A 25,809-nucleotide genomic window follows, 5' to 3' on the forward strand; every position below is an offset into this window, starting at 1 on the left:
AGCATACAGTCAAAGCTACCCAGGAGTTCATGAGTGCAAAAAAGTGGAACCTTCTGCAATGGCCAAGTCAATCACCAGATCTTAACCCAATTGAGCATGCATTTCACTTGCTCAAATCCAGACTTAAGACGGAAAGACCCACAAACAAGCAAGACCTGAAGGCTGCGGCTGTAAAGGCCTGGCAAAGCATTAAGAAGGAGGAAACCCAGCGTTTGGTGATGTCCATGGGTTCCAGACTTAAGGCAGTGATTGCCTCCAAAGGATTTGCAACAAAATATTGAAAATAAAAATATTTTGTTTGGGTTTGGTTTATTTGTCCAATTACTTTTGACCTCCTAAAATGTGGAGTGTTTGTAAAGAAATGTGTACAATTCCTACAATTTCTATCAGATATTTTTGTTCAAACCTTCAAATTAAACGTTACAATCTGCACTTGAATTCTGTTGTCAAGATTTCATTTCAAATCCAATGTGGTGGCATGCAGAGCCCAACTCGCGAAAATTGTGTCACTGTCCAAATATTTCTGGACCTAACTATACATTTTTAGTATTACCATCATCACAAAAAATGTTTTTTTCAGCAAAGTTTCTGACAAACGTATGTATGTCATTGCCTGCGACGTGATCTTATGTTTCATTATTAATCTTTGTGACCTATATCATGTATTGTTATGCATACGTTTTCTTCTTACAGTGTTTTTTTCACCTGGTTTGTTTTTGTCTATATTAATTTGTTTGTCGCATGTGATTTTTAAATTTGTCTATGACTAGTCCTAATTAACACATAAGGTTTAAGGGTAAATTTACCCATCAGGCTTGACAAAGAAGGCGGGTTTGCATTCGAAACGCGTTGCTGTCCTCATGTCTCTCTGGCTTACCTTTATGACGTTTCATTTGTATGCGGTCAACTTTTAAGAACGAATAAAGGTCTTCATTTGTATAGTTCAAATCTGAAGCTGGATTTCTCCCCTTCTTTCTCCTCCTCTTCATGGGCGTTGTCACAGCGTTGGTCCGTGCATGCCAATTCTTCATACCACGCGGTGAGCTGGCTTACTACCTCTGCTTGCTGATTACAATAAAGCCCTTACAGAAACTTGAGTAATTTTAGCCCTAATACATCGGCCATATTACAGCTGTCCTGATTTAATTCTAAGGTCCATGAACAAGTTTTTATGATAACCATGCCGTCCAAACTGGCCATTTATCACAAGACGAATGATCAGAATAATTGTTTGTCTATTGAAATTAGTTTTTTGGTTGGCTCCAAGGATCATCATTCTCAGCAGCACATGGTCCTGTGTAAACGAGACTCGTACTACAGAGAACAATGGCACTGAGAGCTGAGCTGCGTTGTCCATGGAGCTTGGGCAATGGCTAACAAATATCTATGGTCTTCCTCTGCCATTGTATTCTGTATTCCATATTTTTCCGTTTAACATAAGTAGTAAGAGTAGGACCCTCTGTATAAGCTGCATTATGTCTCGGCACAACATAAAGCTTGTACCGCGCGGTAACCTTCACGAGACGTAGACTGCATTCACACTTGTATCTGAACAGTCTATGTGAGAACAATATAGTTCTTGAAAATACAGGCGCATATGCCAGTGTCCAGACGTGTCAGCATAATGTGCAGATCTTATAAATCCCTTTCACACATGAGGTCAAAAAATGACACGACTTCTATGGAGTGATTTCATGTTCTCGAAGGCAGCATGCGCTGTCCCTTATGGCAATGTCAAGTAGTTTATGCTTCTGTTTTGTTTTTAACACTTATGTCAATCAATAGATGAAAGTTTTTTAAAATTGTGAAATTGACTTTTAGAGCATTTCCACATAATTATTTTATTTTTCTGCATTTATTACACACATCTATGCATCTGAGAACATAATACAGTAATAGCACCATGTTATATAAGGAGCAAACCGGTAACACATCTGTACAATCAAACGCTTTCCTTTAAATGCAAATGATGCTGCGGGTAAAATATAATATATTATAAAGTCTTCTAAGAAAGTAGCTTATTTATTAAAGGGACTCGGTCAGCACAGAATGACTATCCACACTCAGTAAAGATGCTAGTACATCATGGCGGGGCTAATCATTTATATACACCTTCCCACCTGCTGGTTTTCCCTCCACCATTCTCTCTTCTTTGATTGACAGTTCTGGCCTCATAGAGCCAGAGAAGGGGGGATAGATGGGAAAACAAGTAGGTGGGAAGGTGCACTTGTTTGGCCCCATCATAATGTACAAGCGCCTGTACTGGGTTTGAACAGTAAGCCTGTGCTGATAGAGGCCCTTTAAAGGGTCTGTTAGCACAAAATGACTGTTTATACCAAGCACAGGCGCTTGGTGCACCCTTGGTGTGGCCAAGCAGTTTCAGGCACCTTCCAACCATTTTGTTTTCAATTAATTTACACTTTCCTTTTAAAAGGCAGAACTGCCAATTAAGGAAAAGGGGGCAGAGATAAATGAAAAACAAATAGATGGGCAGGTGCAGTGAGCTGTATGATCATCACTGTAGCGCCGGCGTCCCTGCAGGGACGCTGACTTACCTCCTCGGTTGGGTTGCTTCCTTCCCCACTGCCCTGCAGCTGTCCACGTGTGCTCTTGCTTTCTCTTCCTCCCGGGGCCTGTGCATGCAGATCAGGTGTCTTGGAGTATGCTTAGGCCGTGCGCATTGGCCATATTTCCAGGTAATGCCTTTCACCCTACGGCTGAGAGACACTATTTAAGGTACCCTCTTAATATGGGAGGTGCCTGCACAACAGCCTCAGTTAGTTTGGCTACCAGTCTGCTAGCTAGTTGTCAGGTTCCGTTATCCCTGTATCAGTCACTTTTACCTGCCTTCCCAGCTCTATCTGCCCCTGCCATGCCCACCATACCTGTTCGTACCCGCTTGCCCACCTGCTTAATTCATTCCGTCTGTACCTGCCTCTTTACTTGAGTCCATCTTCTGTCCTGGGGGTCAGCTTCCATAGTCCTGGTCATTGCCCCAGGAATGGTACCTGACGGTTAACTCCGCTCGCTGTCCCTACACCGGCCGCAAGTGTTACAACCTTAAGGGTGTTCCAAGTGCCTGTGATTGGCTTGAATAGTCACTTTGTGCTGACCAACTTACTTTAATCCAAAGCTATGGGTGTGAACAGTACTTCAGTGGACTGCAACCATTGCTGTTTTATTCGTGGTGAAACAATAGCTCTCAGCAGCCTGCAGCTGTAAGGTTATGCTGGTAGTTGTGTTCCCACAGCATAATAGAAGTTGAAGCTCACTGCTGAAGACATCGATGATGCACCTTTACTATAATATAGTCAAGGGGTTGAAAGCTGCTAGGACACAATAATGAATGTTGCAGTCTGTTCACTTTGAGTGTTGACATTCACAGTTGGCTCATGTGATCTGTATAAATGGATTAAAAAAAACATTTTCAGATTTCTTGATGGGCCAAATTTCGGTTACTAGTAGGGGTTCCTCATTAGAAACGTCCATAAATTTGGCATAGTAGAGCGTGGCTGCATTGACTACACAGACCAATGAATTATACAGACACCATGCAATTCCTATTGCCAGGGTTCCTCTCCACTGTGCAACTGACCACTGGCTCCGACAACCTGTGATCAGTCTGCTCTCCGTAAACCCTTCTAACAAAAATTAATCATCAAATAAAATAACCCCTTTAAGATAATTTCCCTTTAAGCAAAAAAAAGTCTGAACAGCGCTCGATAGACAGTTACAATATATATAGTACATTCAGGATTTTCATAGGTGGAGCAGGTTATACATTGCTAAAGCTCGATACATGTTAGTCTCACTTGACCTAGAAGGTGGAGGGGGAAAAAGAGGACAAGATCCCACGACATTGTAGTCTTTTCCTTTTAGTTTGCGACATGTCCATCTTCATCACTTTGGCTTCCAACCAATGCGTTCTGGTTTTATGGTACAGAACTGGTTTATTTGTGACTTTGAACCCCACATTTAGCAATAAAGGGTCAGAATATCCATCATTGTGACACGTTTACTCAAGGCATGGGTGCTCGCCCTCCATGGTCTTCGCGGCGAGTACTCGTACGTTTTGGATGTCCTCATAGGTCGCCGTCTGATAAGCCTCAAGCCCCTGTGTAATGCAGAAAACGAAAGATAAGTAACACGTACTAGATATGTCTGCGACCAACTACTGTTGAATATGACTAACCAATACTAAATATCTTGTACCCAGAGCTCAACTCACGGATTTGGCATCTGGGCTGGTAAAATGGCAGCACATTTACATCATGGCGGCTTGACATCCCAGTGAACCTAATGACTTGAACCGGCATTTGTGGTCATAATATGGAGGTAAAAAATGCAGCCATATCAGACTTGTTTAAGCCTATGTGCACAGAGCAAATGGTTTGAGGCGTATCCTGAAAAAAATGACGCAAAAGTGCGAATTAAAGTGAAAAGCCCTGGGCACATGTTTCATGTTATGTTTTTTTTTTAACCACTTCAGGGTTCAGAAACGTAATAACAGAAGCCATCGCTATAACGCGACTGAAGGGCTGCACGGCCGCTCTAACCATTTGGTCATTCTAGCAGTACGTTAAAATATCCACTAGAGGTCTCACACCCACAGGACTGATTGTGTATGAGCCATGTGGACTTTGCACATATATGCTACATACACCAAAAACTCCTTTCTTTTAACTGAGCAAACAATATGGTTTAATATCTTTCCATATATAGAGTGGGGGAAAATAAGTATTTGATACACTGCCGATTTTGCAAGCTTTTCCACCTACAAAGAATGGAGAGGTCTGTAATTTTTATCATAGATACACTTCAACTGTGACAGACAAAATGAAAAAATACAGAAAATCACACTGCATGATTGTTAAATAATTACTTTGTATTTTATTGTATGAAATGATTATTTGATACATTAGAAAAACAGAATTTGATATTTGGTACAGAAACCTTTGTTTGCAGTTACAGAGGTCAGACGTTTCCTGTAGTTCTTGACCAAGTTTGCACACACTGCAACAGGGATTTTGGCCCACTCCTCCATGCAGATCTTCTGCAGATCTTTCAGATTTCGGGGCCATTGCTGGACAATATTGAGTTTCAGCTGCCTGAAAAGATTTTCTATTGGGTTCTGGTCTGGAGACTGGCTAGGCCACTCCAGAACCTTGAAATGCTTCTAACAGGGCCACTCCTTAGTTGCCCTGACTGTGTGTTTTGGGTCATTGTCATGTTGGAAGACCCAGCCACTGCCCATCTTCAGTGCTCTTACTGAGGTAAGGAGGTTTTTGGCCAAAATCTCAAGATACATGACCCCATCAATCCTCCCTTCAATACGGCACAGTCATCCTGTCTAGAGTTGGGCGGGATGCCAATAATCCGGGGCCGGCAGGTCATTAACGGACTTAAAAATAAGTCCGATCCGCTCCGGAATCCGTTGCCCATATAAGTCAATGGGGACCGGAATTCGGACTTTAAAAACGTTTGTGGAGGGGCTAGGGGGCTAGGAGCGAGCGCGGCATACTCATCGAGGCGCTGTCATGGCGGCACACTCCTTCCGGGTCACTCTGTTACCTTCCGGAGCCGACAATTCAATATTCATTGTTTTCCCCGCCTACCGGCTCGCGTTGGTTGCAGCTAGACACGCCCCCACCCTGAGTGTCAGAGTGTCAGCTAACTGCAACCAATCACAGGCGCCAGGACGGCCGGTGGGTGGGGAAAGCAGCAAAGTCTGTCGGTCAGTTCACGGTGGTAAAAATAAACACTCGGCAGCACAGGTATAGCGCGCGGCTGCAGCCCCAGCTGTCGCGCTGTATCTGTGCGGTGTATACAGTGACCAGAGTCAAACGTGCGAGGCTGCCGGGTGCTGCCATGGCAGACCCACATGCACCCCTCGTATGTGTGATTCCGGTGAAAGTAAAAAAAAAAAAAAGACGACGTGCGGTTCCCCCATTTTTCATCCCCAGCCAAGATACTGCCGGCTGGGGGCTGGTATATCCTCAGCCCGCAGCCGTCCGGTAGAGCCCCATCTGTTAGATGTGACCGTACCGGTGTGCGCTACTGGCTATTCCCGCTGGCGTGATGCGGTGCCAGTCGGGGTAATAGCAGGATTAGCAGCGGCGCACGGCTGCTGCTAAACCCTAGGTATGTGTGATGGTACAGGCATCTATCAGATACCTGCATCACACAAACCTGTAAATGACAGGAAATAAGCACAGATACCGAGAACAATCCTTTATTTGGAATAAAGTACAAAACACCCCCTGCTTCTCCTCTTTATTAACCCCAAACACCCTGCAGCTCCGACGTAATCCACAGGAGAAGTCCCACGCCGCTTCAGCTCTGCTACATCTGAATATCACAGAGAGCGGCACGACCGACCCCTCTGAACCCTCTCTGTGAGCTCCAGAGAATGAATGAGCTGCGCATTGAGCGGTGACGTCACTCAGGTCATTTGTGGTTACAGCTGGAAGTTCCCACGGTCCTTCATCTGTGATCGCAGGTAACCTGACCTCAGGTGGAGGTCACTGAGTTGTATTGCAAATATAAAAATGGCTATTTTTGAGCACATACATTATGTTATACTATAACATATTGTTTAATCAGACAGACAAAGTGTACATGGTTACAAAATCTTGTGTATCCTTAAGGGTTTTTGTGTGTTTGTCTTGAATATACAGACAGACAATATACCATTGTAAGAGAATCCTTATGATTTACTTTAGTTCAACAATCTGATGTTTTATGGGTTTGCTATATACACAGACAGACAATATATCCATTTACCTAGCTCAAATACCTGATTTGTATTCTTGGGAAATTTGAATGCTGTGGGTTTATTACCCCATTGTCTGATGTGTGGTGTATCTCTGATTCATCTATGCCCAATGATTGGCCATCAAAGGGCATGGATCAATAAGACTACAACACATTAACTCTAAAGACCCAGTCACACACAACGACTTACCAGCGATCCCGAAAACGATGCGACCTGATACCTTAAAGGTATCGTCACACATAGCGAGATCGCTGGCGAGATCGCAGCTGAGTCACGGTTTCTGTGGCACAGTGGCGATCCCGTTGGCGATCTTGTTGTGTGTGACACCTACCAGCGATCAGGCCCCTGCTGTGCGATCTCTGGTCGTTGCAGAATGGTCCAGGCCATTTTCTTCAAGGGCGATGTCCTGCTGGGCAGGACACATCGCTGTGTTTGACGCTGTGTGACAGGGTCACAGTGACTGCTGGGATCGTTATACAGGTCGCTACTGTGACCTGTATTGTTCCTGCATCGCTGGTGAGATCTGACTGTGTGACATCTCACCTGCGACCTCCCGGCGACTTACCAGCGATCCCTATCGGGTCGCATAGTTTTCGGGATCGCTGGTAAGTCGTTGTTTGTGACTGGGCTTTTAGGCTTGTAATATTGTTCAAGCCTCTATAAGATCAGATGAAGTATAGCACAGACAGAAGCTTGTGTATCCTGCACCGTGAGACGTCCGGGCAGTGATGTCCAGGAGTCCTCTATGTCATGCTTCTCTGACTGTAGTTCCAGACAGATGATGTTCCAAAACTCCTTGGTGATATAAGTATTTAACTGTACTTAACCTTTGTATGTTCAATATACAAAAGTGTACACAATATCATACTTTTCCTTTTAAGTTTGTATTTCATATTAAACTTTATAATAAAATTACTTAATTGCATTCTTTAAAGCCGTATCTGAACCTTAGTGCTAAAAATATAGCAAAACATGAGTTCACAGACCTGCATCTCCTAGCAGAAAAATCGCAGGTTTTTTTGCCAAGAGATGCAAATTTGATGCTGAGATTTTGACACCATATTCCTGCATCCAATCTAGACCTCCTGGCAAAAAAATCGCAGTGTTTTGGCGTAATTTTTTGCCGCGGTTATTTTTCTGCGATTTTTGCCGCGGTTTCTTGCCAGGAGTTGTAGATTGGGTGCCGGAATATGGTGTAACATTGTAATAATCACACAATTTATATCCATTGGTCCAAAAATTAAAAAGAAACAAACATTTAGACGCTGTTTTTGTGCGGTCTTGTGCCAGGAGGTGCAAATTTGGTGCAGGATTTTGGTGTATTACTTCACCAACAAATTTGCATCTCCTGGCAGAAAACGGTAATGAAATGGTTTTCATACTGCTGGTTTTTGGCTGTTTTTTGCCAGGAGATGCAGATGTGGGATAAAATTGCACACACATGCACGCTTCTGTCAGAAGCGTGCAGCAGTGCCGGTGATGCGCTGTCAGACTCGTGCGGGTCTGACATCACCCGGCACAGCCTGCTGCTGTCTGAACATGAGCGTACATGTACCTAGAAACACATGCACACTCCTGTCAGATGTGTGTGCGGGTGATGCAATGTCAGATTCGTGCGGGTCTGACATCATACCGCATAGCCTGCCACTGTCTGAACATGAGCGTGCATGTACCTAGAAACACATGCACGCTCCTGTCAGATGTGTGTGCGGCTGTGCTGCGATGTCAGACTTGTGGGAGGCCCTCGCAAGTGTGACTGCTGCCTAAGATAAACAACATGCGTTTTTTTTTTAAATTTTAAATAAATAATTTAAAAAAAAAAAACGACGTGCGGTCCCCCACAATTTTCATTCCCAGCCATGATAACGCCGGCCGGGGGCTGGTATATCCTCAGCCCGCAGCCGTCCAGTATAGCCGCATCTGTTAGATGTGACCATTCCGGGGCGATATCGGCTCATCTTGATTGCCCTGGTGCGGTGGCAATCAAGGTAATAGCAGGGGTTAATAACAGCGCATGGCTGCTATTAAACCCCAGGTTTGAGATCGCACGGGCGTCTGTGAGACACCTGCATCACAAACCTGTAACTTACAGTAAATAAACAAGACAGAGAAATCCTTTATTTAGAATAAATTACACACGCAGCTTCCTGCTTCACCACTTTATTACCCCAACACAGCCCTCCAGCTTCGGCGTAATCCATACGAGATCCAGCGAAGACACATACAGCTCTGCTACATGTCACAGCGAGCAGCCATAGAGCACGGCTGCCCGCTCTGAGTGCAGCGTAGTACTGACCGCGATAAGCGATGACCGCGGCAGAGACTGTCACAGGCTGGGGGTGTTATGGACAAGATTATGAGTATATAAGAGTTACATGGAGATATCCATAAAGAACAGGATTTAAGATGGTGTTTGAACTGTACCACACATATCTCTTGGCATAAGACTCAGATAGACAGTCTGGGCTATTCTTGTGACAAGTGAATCATGCTGACATTGCTTAATATAAATGAGGAACTAAGCACATTACAGTAAATTGTATACCACAGAATAAGCTATTCTACTTTATCCAATAGGAGACGTGTTACGTATTCTTGGCACCTAGCCAAAAATTCCCTTTAAATGTTCGTACAACTTCCGGAATAAATCAGTCTTACTTTCTATTCATATCTGAGTACGTCTCTAGTGTGAGTGAAAGAGAGTGGTATGCATGCTACCACGAGTGACTCATAATTTGGACTGCAGACAGTTTAAGAGGGATGCATGACTAGATTGCATCAAAGTAAATTTATGGCCAACATTGACAGGGGGCGCGTCAGCCTGCAACCAATCACAGCTGAGAGGACAGCCGGTGGGCGGGGAAAACACGGAAAGCTGTGTGACAGCACAGGAAGTGAAAGCGCAACCCGGAAGCAGTGTGCCGCCATGACAGAGCCTCGGTAAGTATGAAACGCTCATTTATTTATTGTTTTTTTTCATTTTTTATTAATTGCCGGTTTCGGATCATTCAGCCGGAATCCCGCGCCCGGATCGGGCCTGGGAATAGTGCTGAAACCGCGCGGATCCGGACATTTACAGTCCGGGCCCGCTCAGCACTAATCCTTTCCCCTTTGCAGAAAAGCACCACAAAAATATGATGTTTCCAGGTCCTCCCGTGTTGTTCTTGGCTGATTCCTGACCTTTCTCAGAATCATCCTTCCCCCAGGGAGAGATCTTGCATGGAGCCCCAGACCGAGTAAGATTGACAGCCACCTTGTGTTTCTTCCATTTTCTAATAATGGCGCCAACAGTTGTTGCCTTCTCACCAAGCTGCTTGCCTATTGTCTTGTAGCCCATCTCCGCTTCTCCAGGTCTACAGTTTTGACCCTAGTGTTCTTAGACAGCTCTGTAGTCGTGGCCATGGTGGAGAGGTTGGAATATGATTGAGTGTGTGGACAGCTGTCTTTTATACAGGTAACAAATTCACACAGTTGCAGTTAATACAGGTAATGAGAGTAATGAATAGGAGGGCTTCTTAAAGAAAAAAATAACAGGTCTGTGAGAGCCAGAATTCTTGCTGGTTGGTAGGTGGTCAAATAATTATTTCATGCAATAAAATGCAAATTAAAACTTTAAAAACCATACAATGTGATTTCCTGTATTTTTTATTTTTTATTTTTTTTGTGGGGGAGGGAATAAAAAATGACAGATCTCTCCATTCTGGGAAATCTTGCAAAATCAGTAGTGTATCAAATTTATATTTTCACATATGCAGTGGGGAAAATAAGTATTTATAAAAAAGATAAGAGCACCAACAATGAGCCTTTGTGCGAGACTTTGCATACTTACTGTGCGATGGTAAAAATCCACAATTTTTCAAAGACCTTGGTGTTTTTGGTTTAATTTCAAGGACTTATTCCACCTTTATGGAATGTGCACAGGGCATTCTAGTCAATAGCAGATGAAGGGGAGTGCAGTCTCCATTATAGGATTATGTTTACTTATATATAATAGCAGATGGAGGGGAATGCAGTCTCCATTATAGGATTATGTATACATACAGTATATATATAATAGCAGATGAAGGGGAGTGCAGTCTCCATTATAGGATTATGTTTACATATATATAATAGCAGATGGAGGGGAATGAGGTCTCCATTATAGGATTATGTATACATACAGTATATATATAATAGCAGATGAAGGGGAGTGCAGTCTCCATTATAGGATTATGTTTACATATATATAATAGCAGATGGAGGGGAGTGCGGTTTCCATTATAGGATTATGTATATGTCGCGGGCGGGGAGGAGGGTGTCAACACTGCGCTCACCCCACTGCTCGGGTCCGGCTGCTGCTGCTCTGTGGTGGCTCGAGCTGTGGGCCGGATCCCGGGGGTCTCGAGCAGCGCTCCTCGCCCGTGAGTGAAAGGGGGGATTGATTTGTTGGTGGGGGATTGGATTAAAGTCCGTGACGCCACCCACGGTTGTGGTGATTGTGTGGACACCACCGCTGCTCTGTCTGGGGATCCCGGGAGTGGTGGTGTGGAGCAGCTAGCTGTTGATTTGCCCCTCCGTGGGTAGGGGGTTTGGTGGTCCTGGGGCCAAGGTGATGGGGTTGGGATGGTGGACAGGCGGGTTTTGGGGCCTGTGGAGGTGCAGGGACGCAGGGGCAGCGCTGTGCCGCACGGCACTGAGGTACTCACTCAGCCCAAGGATGATGACACAGTTCACGGTAAACAAACGGCTGGTTGGACGGTTCCCTCGGACGGCTGCGGTGCTGATGTTCCCTGCAGTTAACGGTGACAGTCTCTTCCCTGCACCTAAGTTAAATGTTGGTAGCGATGGATTCCCACCGGTAACCCGCTCCCCGACTTGGATATGGGCCGGAGGAGCCCCACTCTTGCCCGCAGGCGCTGGCCCTGGGAAACTGGTGCCTTGGCGGTGGCGGTGTCTCCCTTTCACGGTTGAACGGTTGCCTTTACTCGTGACTTTGCTGCTGGGAGACCCGGAGGTCCCCTTCACTGACGGATTTGGCAAATTCGGCGACTCCTAGCCTTGCCGGGATCCGAAAGGCCCCTGCCACTGGTGCTGACTGTTCTTTGTATACCGCTCTGGTACCGCCGGGTCACCACCCGTCCACGGTCCTTTCGGCAACCTCCGAGCAGTCTCTCCTGCAGACGGTCACCTCCGTCTGTCAACCTTGCTGTCTCAGTCCGGGGCACACACCCGGACCAACTTCAGGCTTCTTGCTGTCACTTTTCTCCTTCTACTTCTTCCTTCTCTCACTACTACTCAACTGTTTACTCCTCACTCTTTCAACTCCCAAACTCATCTGACTCTATCTGCCTGGTTTTCCCGCCTCCAGGGCTGTGAACTCCTCGGTGGGCGGAGACCAACCGCCTGGCTCCACCCCCTGGTGTGATCATCAGCCCCTGGAGGAAGGCAACAAGGGTTTCTGGTCTGACCTTGGTGTTCCTGCAGGGATGTGGGGTGTGTGTGGTGTTGTGACCTGTGACCCCTGGCTTGCCCAGGGCGTCACATATACATACAGTATATATATAATAGCAGATGAAGGGGAGTGCAGTCTCCATTATAGGATTATGTTTACATATATATATAATAGCAGATGAAGGGGAGTGCGGTTTCCATTATAGGATTATGTATACATACAGTATATATATAATAGCAGATGGAGGGGAATGTGGTCTCCATTATAGGATTATGTTTACATATATATATACGGTATATATATATAATAGCAGATGAAGGGGAGTTCAGTCTCCATTATAGGACAATGTATAAGATATAGGCTTGATAAAGGCCTCACTCTAGAAACTGAAATGTTGCATGTCTGCATTCCCTTTTCCTCACCTTCCTCCCGGCTCCCTGGGGCACTGCGTCTCATCTTTATGCTATATATTTAAATTGTTTTCTACAATCCAAGTAATGTCCTGCCATATTGTAGTTCTCCCACATATATAAGCCACCAAATATAACAGAAACTACTGAAAATATATTATTGAAACAAATAGACAAAGCAGCAAATCACAATGAGGTGATTATTATGGGGGACTTCAATTACCCCGATATAGACTGGGAAACTGAAACCTGCGTATCTCAGAAAGGAAACCGGTTTCTGTCAGTAACTAAGGATAATTATCTGTCCCAACTTGTGCCAGGCTCAACTAGAGGGGAAGCCCTTCTGGACTTAATTTTAAGCAACAGGCCAGATAGAATAACAGACGTACGAGTGGATGGGCACCTAGGGAATAGTGACCACAATGTAATACAATTCCACTTGTCCTTTAGTAAGGTGCCTTGGAGGGGGGTTACAAAAATGCTGAATTTCAGCAAAGCAAAGTTTGATCAGCTTAGAGAAGACCTTCGCCAAATTGATTGGGACAATGTCCTCAAAAATGGGAGCACAGAAAATAAGTGGGAAATGTTTAAATCGGTATTAAACACCCACTGCGAGCTAGCCATACCATACAGAAATAAAAGGGCTAGGAACAGGAGAAAACCAAAAGGGGCAATGAATAATAAGAAAAAGGCATTTAAAAAGCTAAAACAAGAAGGCAGCGAGGAAGCATTAAAAATATATAGAGAAAAAAATAAAATGTGTAAAAAACAAATATATTTAGCAAAAGTAGAAACTGAGAGACTCATTGCTAAGGAAAGCAAAGCAAATCCCAAACTATTCTTTAATTATATAAACAGAAAAAAGATTAAAATTGATGGTGTTGGCCCTTTAAGGAATAATGAGGGTAAAATCATAGAAAGCGATGTGGGAAAAGCAAATGTTTTAAATACTTTTTTCTCAACTGTGTTCACACAGGAAAAGCATATGCCAGGGGAAATGCAGAGTGATCATGTAAATACCCCATTAAGTATGACCTGCCTAACCCAGGAAGAAGTGCAGAACCGACTTAGTAACATTAAAATTGACAAATCACCAGGCCCTGATGGCATTCACCCTCGGGTATTAAGGGAGTTAAGTAATGTGATAGACAGGCCTCTATTCCTTTTATTTAAAGACTCTATAGAAACTGGGTCTGTTCCACTGGATTGGCGGCTAGCAAATGTGGTACCAATATTCAAAAAAGGGTGCAAAAGGGAACCTGGAAACTATAGGCCGGTAAGCTTAACATCTGTTGTGGGTAAAATGTTTGAAGGGTTTTTAAGGGATACTATTATGGAATGTCTCAATGTTAATAACTGTTTAACTCCATATCAACATGGATTTATGAAGGATCGCTCCTGTCAAACTAACCTGATCAGCTTCTATGAGGATGTAAGCTCTCACATGGACCGAGGAGAATCATTGGATGTCATTTATCTCGACTTCGGTAAAGCATTTGACACTGTCCCACATAAAAGACTGCTAAGTAAAATGAGAAAGCTTGGGCTCGGGGAAAATGTGTGTAGATGGGTAGGTAGCTGGCTTAGTGGTAGAAAACAAAGAGTGGTTATTAATGGTGCATACTCAGATTGGGCCAGGGTTACTAGTGTGGTGCCACAGGGGTCTGTATTGGGCCCCCTACTATTTAATATATTTATTAATGATCTGGTGGATGGTTTACAGAGTAAAATATCAGTATTTGCAGATGATACAAAACTATGTAAGGTAGTTAACACAAAGGAGGACAGTTTGCAACTACAGATGGATTTGAGTAAATTGGAGAATTGGGCTGAAAAATGGCAAATGAGGTTTAACACAGATAAGTGTAAGGTTATGCACATGGGAAGGAGAAACAGATGCTACGATTACTTACTAAATGGGAAACTGCTGGGGAAATCAGACATGGAAAAAGACTTAGGCATCTTAGTGAATAAGAATCTAAATTGGAGTGCCCAGTGTCAGGCAGCAGCCACCAAAGCAAATAGGGTGATGGGATGCATTAGAAGAGGTCTGGGGGCACGAGATGAAAACATCATTCTCCCTCTGTACAAATCACTAGTCAGACCACACTTGGAGTATTGTGTGCAATTTTGGGCGCCGGTGCTGAAGAAAGACATTACTGAACTTGAAAGGGTTCAGAGGCGGGCTACTAAAATAATAAATGGAATGGGTGCATTACAATACACGGAAAGGTTATCAAAATTAGGTCTATTTACTCTAGAAAAGAGAAGACTTAGGGGAGACCTAATAAATATGTACAAATATATCAGAGGGCCATATAGAGATCTCTCCCATGATCTGTTTGTACCAAGGACTATGACAAGAACAAGGGGGCATTCTTTTCGATTGGAGGAAAGAAAATTCCTACATCAGCATAGAAGAGGGTTCTTCACGGTAAGAGCAGTGAGGCTCTGGAACTCTCTTCCTGAGGAAGTAGTGATGGCCAACTCACTGAATGAATTTAAGAGAGGAATGGATGCATTTCTTGTTAGCAAAAGTATAGAAGGTTATAAATAGCATAATCTTACAGGTAGATAGAAGAGCGACCTAGATTATTAGAGGAATGGGGGGGGCTGCAATACCAAGACAGGTTATTAAACTTGGGGTTAGTTAGTTAGGAAAACCAAAGGCTTAGGGGGATCTAATCACAATGTATAAATATATGAGGGGACAGTACAGAGACCTTTCCAAAGATCTCTTTACACCTAGGCCTGCGACTGGAACAGGGGGCATCCGCTAAGTCTTGAGGAAAGAAGGTTTAATCATAATCACAGATGAGGATTCTTTACTGTACGAGCAGTGAGACTATGGAGCTCTCTGCCGTATGATGTTGTAATGAGTGATTCACTACTAACATTTAAGCAGAGCCTGGATGCCTTTCTTGAAAAATTTAATATTACCAGTTATGTATATTAGATTTTATGACAGGGTGTTGATCCAGGGAACTAGTCTGATTGCCGTATGTGGAGTCAGGAAGGAATTTTTTTCCCCATTGGAGCTTATTTGACACATTGGGGTTTTTTTGCCTTCCTCTGGATCAACATGTTAGGCTACAGGTTGAACTAGATAGACTTAGAGTCTCCCTTCAACCTTAAAAACTATGAAACTACTATGAAACTATATCTAGGACCCCAAAGTGTTTAAAGTAGCCATCCATATTTGGTGACAGCTTTTAAATGCATGTATTTGGGGCTAGAGATTGTGAGCTAACAAACGTTTTGCACCTTTTGCCCCTGTGTTGTACTCTCTATACCTGACTTCAGAATGAGTTAGCTGTGACTCTGTGAGTGAGCGCAACCTGATGGGAGAGTTTGTAACATTTTTATCTGTCTTATTCTGACATATTCAAAGCTCTCCGACCACATCATAGATAAATGTGCTTGGAAACAGAACCTATAAAAGGCAAACAGTGAAAATTTTTTATTTAACCCAATTGCAAAGAAGACTTTTGAGCTCCAAATACATGCATTTAAGTGAAAAAAAAAACAAAACAAAAACAAAATTGTCCCCAAACGTTGACAACTTCACAACTCTTTAATAACTAACTGCAAATCATAAAATTGCAATATGGGCAGAGTTTTTGCAGTAGTTGCGAGACCCTTACAATGTTTTATCCCATATGGAAACACTGAGTGCACAGTATCGGAGAACCTGTAATTTTATACTGACTTGCAGGGGATGACATGGAGTCATGGTCTAAGGGCTACTTTGCACGTTGCAACATCGCTAGCATCGGCTAGCGATGCCGAGTACGATAGTACCCGCCCCCGTCGCACATGCATATCTTGTGATAGCTGCCGTAGCGAACATTATCGCTACGGCAGCTTCACACGCACTTACCTGCCTTGCGACGTCGCTCTGGCCGGCGACCCGCCTCCTTCCTATGGGGGCGGGTCGTGGGGCGTCACAGCGACGTCACACGGCAGGCGGCCAATAGAAGCGGAGATGAACGGGACGTAAACATCCCGCCCACCTCCTTCCTTCCGCATAGCCGGTGGAGGCAGGTAAGGAGATGTTCCTCGCTCCTGCGGCTTCACACACAGCGATGTGTGCTGCCGCAGGAACGAGGAACAACATCGTATCTCCTATTGGTGTGACATTAGGAAAATGACCAACGCTACACAGATCACCAATTTTCGACGCTTTTGCAATCGTTTATCGGCGCATCTAGGCTTTACACGTTGCGACGTTGATACCTGCGCCGGATGTGCGTCACTTTCGATTTGACCCCGACGATATCGCAGTAGCGATGTCGCAGCGTGCAAAGTACCCCTTAGGGTCAGCCCGTGAGAAAAATCCCATCTTGTCCTATAGCAGATACAATCCCAGACAAGTAGAGGTTCTCCATGCACTAGCATACGTAGCAAGTTCTTACAGGGCTTCTCCAATATAATTCTGTCTATGACCAATAGTACAGCGTTAATGTGATCTCCGTACCTCATATGTATGGTCCTCGATCTTTACACTGCGTTTTCTCTTCTGTAAGAGAAGCAAAATGAGCCTCGTTAGGGTTTACTGTAGACTGTAATATGTAACAAGGTGGATTTGGGCGTTCATAAAAAAGTATTATGAATAGAATATCAAAAGCTTATAATTAAAGGAATGTATTGGGAATAATAGTCTGTTCACTACCTAATCTACTCATTGTTTGAAGATCCGACTCTCCCACTGACAACCTTTAAGATATCTCATAATGTTCAATCTCTGAAACCCACAGCGATCAACAAAATGAAGTGACGACAGCCTAAAAGAGCTGGAATACCAAGCACAGTCACCGATATACACAATTAGAGGGAATGCAGCTCTTACGGGAGTTCCCCAACACCCTTTATTGTGTATATTGTTGGGGGTCTTTAACGTTTTAGGCTATGTGCGCACGTTGCGTAAATACATGCAGTTATGCTGCGCTTTGTAGCGCAGCGTAACTGCATGCGTCCTGCGTCCCCTGCACAGTCTATGGAGATTGTGCAGGGGCCGTGCGCACGTGGCGTTTTAGAGCGCAGCGCTTCGGCTACTGCCGAAGCGCTGCGTAAAAAGAAGTGACATGTCACTTCTTCCGTGCGCTTTGCCGGCAGCTCCTGCTCTGTCTATGGCAGGAGCTGCAGGCAGAGCGCATGGAATCGGCTTCACTACAGACATTTCTGCAGCGATTTAAAGCGCACATGTGCTCTTCAGATCGCTGCAGAAATTTCTGCAGTGAACTGTACGCAACGTGCGCACATAGCCTTACTCACACACAAATGGCTTATCCCCATTAGTGTAAGTCGTAGGGAATACCTTTATGAAGTCGTCATATATAGACAATTTTACTTAGCTGTTTCCTGGCCACTTTTTAGGATCCATATAATGGCCTTAACACTTTACTGAATTTAATTTTACTTCACAATGGACCTCTATAGTTTGAGGATGTCATTGTGTTGTGGTCATAATACCAATCTTAAAATGTGGTAACGGTAAGAAAGCCAGATTATACAGTACGTTCTCCATTAGTATTTGTATTGGATATTGATTTTTAGTGTACCTGCCATTTCTCATGACTTTTCAGAATAAGCTTTTCTGTATATAAGTCGAATAACAGTATTTCTTTCCCTTATATGACTTGTATCCTGCACTTTTTACCAGTTTTCCTCTCTTCAGGCGCTATCTGTAATATTCAGTTGTCTCTGAGCTAATGGGTAGAAACCAGCTGCTCACACACAATACACGCAGATATGATAGATTCCCTCTCTTCTATTGTTGTAGCACACAGATAGAAACAACAGTAGCAAGGAGCATATTATACTGCAGTTCTGAGCTGTGTGGCTGTGAATCCAGCAAATTTGCTAGAAGCTGCAGCACGATCTGCCTGCCTCTCACTGTGCTGAGTACTTCTCACTCCCACGCACCTCTCCATTGAGGGCAATAGGAGGTGTCAACTGGCAATTCACTGTGATAGCAAGACAAAGTTAATTGACTTTCTCAAGACTGGCTATTGAGTTAAGGAAGCAAAGGGGAGGAGAAAAAAAATGGCTCATAAGTGGCTAATGAAGCAGAATCCTCTAATAAAATATATTGCAAATTTTCTTATTTTCACCTGTACTATTCATTTATACAAAGTTTGTTGACATGACAGTGACCATTTAACTAATCATTTATGATTATCCACATTACTTACCATTTCTCTTAGCAGTGTTATAGGCACCACTACAAAGAGCACAATAAGGATTGTCTGAATCACTATGATTGCATCTTTCATTGTATTTCTCGACTTTGCAGTTTCTGTATTACCGCAACCTGAAAATAGAGAATCTTCATTTTAATGGTTAGTCTGTAAGGCTGGTTTCACACTACGTTTATTTAACATCCGTCCATAACGTTTTTTTTAGCAGAAAAAACGGATCCAGTGCAAATGCGTTTTCACTTCAATGCATTTGCAATGGACTCGCGTTAACATGCGTTCACCTGCGTTTGCGTGCGTTATAGTGAGGATCCAGCGACTTGCAGTTTTTTAACATCTTTCAAAAACTCTACTTGTAGCGTTTTTGAGCTGCGTCCAAATACTGCAAATTGCTGGATCCTGACTAAACAGCACGCAAACGCATGTGAACGCTGGCGTGCTGATAGACAGGATCCTGCTTGCTCCACTGAGCATGCACAGAACCAGTCTCGTGTGATCTGTCTCTCTCTCCTCCTCCCTCCCTCTCCCTCTCTCTCTGTCTCTGTCTTTCCCCCTTCCTCTCCCCCTCCCTCTCCCCCACCTGAGAGCTGCGGACACTCGTAACCAAGGTAAATATCGGGTAACCACTTCTCTTAGTTACCCGATGTTTACGTTGGTTACGTGTGCAGACAGCCCTGCTCCTAGCAGCTGCAGACACTCGTAACCAAGATAAATATCGGGTATCCAAGCGTCTGCAGCTGTCAGAAGCCGGCTCCCAGTCTGGCACGTTTAGTTCCCCTCACTCCCGATCACATGACTCCAATGCCCGCCCCTAAACATCCAGTGACAGGATCCTGCAAAATAACAGATGCGTTTGCATGCGTTTTTTGCTGTAAAAGCAGGATCCGCTTTTGCAGCAAAAAAACGTTCCTGACGCATGTTAAAAAAACGTAGTGTGAAAGCAGCCTTACTTTGTTATTTTCAGGCTTTCTTTCCTGCTATTCTGCCCTACTGATAACAAGTAGAAGTGTATCTCAATGAATTAGAATATCATCAAAAAGTTAATTTATTTCATTGATTCAATACAAAAATGGAAACGCACATATTATACAGAATCATTATAAACAGAGTGCTCTATTTCAAGTGTTTATTTCTGTGAATGTTGATGATTATGGCTTACAGCCAATGATAACCCAAAAGTCATTATCTTATAAAATTAGAATAATTACCACAAAACACCTGCAAAGGCTTCCTAAGCATTTAAAATGGTCCCTTAGTCTGGTTCAGTAGGCTATACACTCATAGGGAAGACTTCTAACTTGATAGATGTCCAGAAGGCTGTCATGTCTAGTACACACATGGTCCGGACCGCCCCAGCGTCTATAACAGGTGACTATTAAGTTCATTTCTATTTATCTATAAATATACTTTATTTTCAGTACACTTTTACTTCCCTGATAAAGCCGCAGCAGCGGCGATACACGTGGGGTCACCTGCGCACCCACTCTGTACTTGCCACGTTCTGTGGATGCCTGGTTCCCACCAGTCTCTGTTGCAGGTCATTGCTCTTATCTGTCTCTGGCTACGCCAGTTTGAGATGGGCTACCGTTTAATTGTTACTTGCTAGTGACTGAGTCTTATTATTTTTTCAAGTCTGCACAGCCATGATATGGCATATTTTTACTTGGGCTCTATTTGACCATATAAAGAGTTCATGTTGATTCTTCTTGCAATATTATTAATTGCTGTTATCCTTGTATACATGCTCTTATTATGTTGGATGTATTAGCTTCCTTTATATAGGCCAGAATCTGCTGGGACCCATGCTGCTTTACTACCTGTATGGTCATCACTTACATATGTAATTATTTATCATTTTGTACAGGATTTTCATGTATGTAATTCTGCATGTGTAGGTTTTCCACTCCATTAGCATTACTCTTATTGTGACAAGGGATTGTTGACACTTTTTGTCTTCTTTATTATAGCCATATAACTGTGGGTGCCTGGTTATGGCAGTGTGTTTATGTTTTAATTGTTTTTATATTGCACAAGTGTACTTTAAATAAAGGTTTCGTCATTTTATGAATATAGGTTGTGCGGTTATGTGCAATGTCTTTTCTCCTTTTGATTCAGAAAGCAGTCATTGACACACTCCACAAGGAGGGTAAGCCACAAAAGGTCATTGCAAAAGAATCTGGCTGTGCAGAGTGCTGTATCCAAGCATATTATTGAAAAGTTGAGTGGAAGGAAAAAGTGGTAGAAAAAGGTGCACAAGCAACCGGGATAACCGCAGCCTTGACAGGATTGTTAAGAAAAGGCCATTCAAAAATGTGGGGGGACATTAACAAGGAGTGGACTGCTGCTGGAGTCAGTGCTTCAAGAGCCACTACACACAGATGTATCCAGGACATGGGCTACAACTGTCACATTGCTTATGTCTAGCCACTCATTTCCAATAAACAACACCAGAAGCGTCTTACCTGGGCCAAGGAGAAAAAGAACTGGACTGTTGCTCAGTGGTCCAAGGTGGTGTTTATTTATTTATTGCATTTATTTGGAAATCAAAGTCCCAGAGTCTAGAGGAAGAGTGGAGAGGCCACAATCCAAGCTGCTTGAGGTCTAGTGTGAAGTTTCCACAATCAGTGATGGTTTGGGGAGCCATGTCATCTGCTCGTGTAGGTCCAATGTGTTTTATCAAGACTAAAGGCAGTGCAGCCGTCTACCAGGAAATTTTAGAGCACTTCATGCTTCCCTCTGCTGACAAGCTTTTTGGAGATGGAAATTCCATTTACCAGCAGGGCTTTGCACCTGTCACACTACCAAAAGTACCAATACCTGGTTTAATAGCCACAGTATCACTGTGCTTGATTAGCCAGCAAACTCGCCTGACCTAAACTCCCTAAAGAATCTACCGTATTGGGTACTGACAAGAGGAAGATGAGAGACACCAGACCCAACAATGCAGACGAGCTGAAAGCTTCTATCAAAGCAACCTGGGCTTCCATAACACCTCAGCAGTGCCACAGGCTGATCGCCTCCATGCCACGCCGCACTGATGCAGTAATTCATGTAAAAGGAGCCCCGACCAAATACTGAGTACATTTACTGTACAGACTTTTCAGTAGGCCAACATTTCTGAATTTCAAATCATTTTTTCAGTTGGTCTTATATAATATTCTAATTTTCTGAGATAAAGAGTTTTGGATCTCCATTGGCTGTAAGCCATAATCATCAACATTAACAGAAATAAACACTTGAAATAGATCACTGTTTGTAATGACTCTGTGTGTTTTTCCCTTTTTCTATTGAATTAGTTAAATAAATTTACTTTTTGATGATATGCTAATTTATTGAGATTCACTTGTATGTCATGTTGCTACTTCAGACAGCCACAAGCTCACTGACTTAAATACACAAGACAGCCCACGGACACTACCATGGGTCAGATTCACTCACTACAAAGTACAGTGGAACCTTGGTTTACGAGAACAATCCGTTCTGGGAGTGTGTTTGTAAACCAAGTTACTCGTCTTGCAAAGCAAAATTTCCCATAGGAAATAATTGAAACTCAGACAATTCGTTCCACAACTTGTAGCAATGTCCCATCCTGGTCCCCTATTGTGCCATTCCACACACGCACAAACACAAGCACATATTATGCTCACCTATCCTTCGTTTCCTTGGCAGCCTCTTCCTTGGTTCTTGTAGTCCGCAGGTATGTATATCCGGTAACCATCGTGACCGATGCATGAGCTGCTTGCCTCTGATTGGTCAGTGCGCTGCCTTTGGGAAGCACTGACAGCGCCAGCCCCTGCATCGGTTGCGATAGTTACCGGATCCACATACCTGTGGACTACAAGAACCAGGGGAGAGGCTGGAATGGAGGGTAGATGAGCATAATATGTGTGTTTGTGCGTGTTTGTGTGGACTGCAAGAGCGTGTCGGAGCGCGGTGAAAGTACGGAACTGGAAGTGTGTGTGGTGAGTATTTGCTTGTACAGCAAAGCATTGCTCGTAAACCGAGTTACAAATTTACAGCAAGCTTTGCTCGTATAGCGAAATACTCGCACAACAAAGTTACTTGTAAACCGAGGTTCCACTGTAGTAGCAATGTGAGCAGCTATGGAGGAGCAAGGGATGCAGTGACTTCTAGCTAGATTGGGAATAGATGGGGCCACACAAGTTCTGTCTGAGATTTCTCCCACTGGTTGTGGATGGTTGGTCTAGACGGTAGGCTCTTATTGTGGATCCACAAATCGGTCATCTCAGCACAGTGCATTAAGTAAGATTTCATTATTCATTTATGATGTGGGTGTGTGTATATATAAATTTATCAGTTGATTTGCAATACCAGACATGACCTACATGTATGAGTGGTGCGGTTTCCGAAATAGACACCTTTTTTAAATTTGTAAATTAGGAGATAGTCTGTAGAAGGATACTTGTGTTCATAGTTGTTGAAGAAGCTTTGGAGCCAAATATGGAAACAGCTGGAGCAAGGAAATGGGTTTTCTTGTAGTCTGCAGAGCAGACTATCATGTGCCTTCTTTACCCACCTATAACCTCCTACTAAAAAGGAGACTGAACTGAGCAGTTTCAGATTAAATTAGGAAGCTGCCAGACCTTGACGTGTTGTTTTCACCGACACTGATGATTTCGAGGCAGATGCACAATATTGCAAAAAATAGCTGAACATTTGGAGAGCAGTTTCCAAAACCCTGTGTTGTGTACCTTATCCGTGTGTAAAAATCTATACGGTCCTCCAACATCCCTAAAACAAAAGCACCAGTGGGATTTTTTTCTACCAGATGCTATGCCCCTTCTTTTGGCTCGGAGAAATTCTGATACATGAGGTGTGTTAATTGAAACTCTGTTTGCGTCAATGCTCATGAGCTGACATGACTCAACTGTATGTATGAGAATATATATACTTAAAGGAGTTGTCAGGGTGGGTGTGAAGTCTTCTACTTGGGACCCTACCTCTCATAGCCAATGTGCACAGCTTCTTAATAAAGCAGCTATCACTCTAAAGAACTCAACCCCACCATGTCTTATACGGCTTCCTTTTTCTAAAATAAGCCTCATATAATACTACATATTCCTGCATTAGCCACTGCAGGAGAAATGTGTATTCTGTTCCTTCTTTGTGTATGTATACACCCATTTCTCCAAGGGTGTTTCAGGAGCCATTTTTCAACACGGCAACACCAGGCCGCATATTGCTGGTACTACTGTGAGTACCTTTTATGGCTTAAATGTGCTACCATGACCTGCAGCGTCTCCAAACTTGTCTATCATCAAGCACATCTGGATCATCATTAGTCTGCTATTGCATAGGAAGCTGCCAGCAGTGGATTTTGATGATTTGCATGCCCAAGTGCATTCAGTGTGGCAGAATGTTCTTTATATAACCATTGATAGCAGTGGGGATTTCTGCACAAAGCGCTCATACTCCGTAGTTAAATCAGAAATGTTTTGAAAATTCTGCTTACAGCTTTTCATCATTTCATCATTTGCATATTAGCAACATATTTATCGATCGTATGATTTCCAAAACTCTCCTTCTTGATGTTGCAATTGCCATGTCGAGGATTGTGGATTCTGGAGAGCAACTGGTCGTGGACGGTTTATGGTGAAATGATGTTCTTTCCACTTTCGGATTATGGTTCCGACAGTGCTCACTGAAACCTTCATTCGTTTTGAAATTCTTCTGTAATCAATGTCATCAGTATGTTTTTCAACAGTAAAGTTGCGAAGGTCTTGAGACAGCTCACTGGTTTTACTGATCATGACATGTTTCTTGTGTGGCACCTTGGTAATGAGACACTTTTTATAGACCATCAGCTAAACCAGCTGATACTATTTTTCACTAAGTGGCAAAATTGCTTTTTTTATTACTAATAGATTTCAGCTGACGTCGTGACTTTTCACGGCTTTTTGCACCTCTTTCTTCATGTGTTCAATATTTTTTCCATGTGTCATTTCTCATTATTACATATAACTTAATGTATGGATATCTATGGTTTGGTTTCTTTCCCTGGATGGGTTGTTACCGACATCTGTTGAGAAATTCATGTCACTAGCACCTTTAGAAATATATTTACCTAGAAAACTGGTGACATGGTCAATACTTATTTCGTCCACTGTACATTACAATACTTGTACTGACCTTGAACAAAATTTTATATTATAATCTAGAGTTGCTTTTACAGTGCTGCTGGTTGACAATTCTGCAAGTTTTCCCACCTACAAAGAATGGAGAGGTCTGTATTTTTTATCGCAGGTACACTTCAACTGGGACAGACAGAATGAAAAATCTAGAAAATCACTTTGTATGATTTTTTAAATATTAGTTTGCATTTTATTGCATAAAATGAGTATATGATCACCTACCATCCAGGAACAATTCTGGCTCTCACCTGTGACTCCTACTCTGCACTCATTACCTGTTTGAACTTGTTCCCTGTATAGAAGATACCTGTTCACACAATCAATCACACTCCAGCCTCTTCACCAAAGACTGCCTAAGGGCACCAGGGACAAAACTGTAGACCTGCACAAGGTTGGGATGGGCTACAAGACAATAGACAATCAGCTTGGTTAGAAGGAACCAACTGTTGGTGCAATTATTAGAAAAAGGAAGAAACACAAGATGACTGTCAATCTAAGTTGGTCTGCTGCTCCATGCAAGATCTCGCCTCATGGGGTAAGGATATTTCTGAGAAAGGTCAGGAATAAGCCCAGAACTGCACGGGAGGAGCTGGTCAATAACCTGAAGTGAGCTGTTACCACAGTCTCAAAGCTTACCGTTAGTAACACACTACGCCATCATGCTTTAAAATCCGTCAGGGCACGCAAGGTCCTCCTGATCATGCCAGCACATGTCCAGGCCCATTTGAAGTTCACCAATGACCATCTGGATGATCCAGAGGAGGCATGGGAGAAGATCATTAGGTCAGATGAGACTAAAATTTAACTTTTTGGTATCAACTCCATTCGCCGTGTTTGGAGGAAG

The 25,809-nt window shown here is 43.3% G+C and overlaps 1 protein-coding gene across 1 annotated transcript in view; it reads right to left on the reverse strand.

The window, feature by feature from the left end:
- Positions 1 to 1,836: 1,836 nt before the first annotated feature.
- The window catches only part of CD79B (CD79b molecule), a 66,104-nt gene continuing 42,131 nt past the window's right edge, over positions 1,837 to 25,809 (reverse strand). The window contains exons 4-6 of the mRNA XM_075347741.1: positions 18,811 to 18,929; positions 17,094 to 17,135; positions 1,837 to 4,114 (exon numbers count right to left, since the gene is read on the reverse strand). Of these exons, the coding sequence (XP_075203856.1) occupies positions 4,016 to 4,114; positions 17,094 to 17,135; positions 18,811 to 18,929 (260 nt within the window). The 3' untranslated portion in view covers positions 1,837 to 4,015. The remainder of the gene's footprint in view (positions 4,115 to 17,093; positions 17,136 to 18,810; positions 18,930 to 25,809) is intronic.

Source organism: Anomaloglossus baeobatrachus, chromosome 5, assembly GCF_048569485.1.
Source record: "Anomaloglossus baeobatrachus isolate aAnoBae1 chromosome 5, aAnoBae1.hap1, whole genome shotgun sequence".
Taxonomy (NCBI): domain Eukaryota; kingdom Metazoa; phylum Chordata; class Amphibia; order Anura; family Aromobatidae; genus Anomaloglossus; species Anomaloglossus baeobatrachus.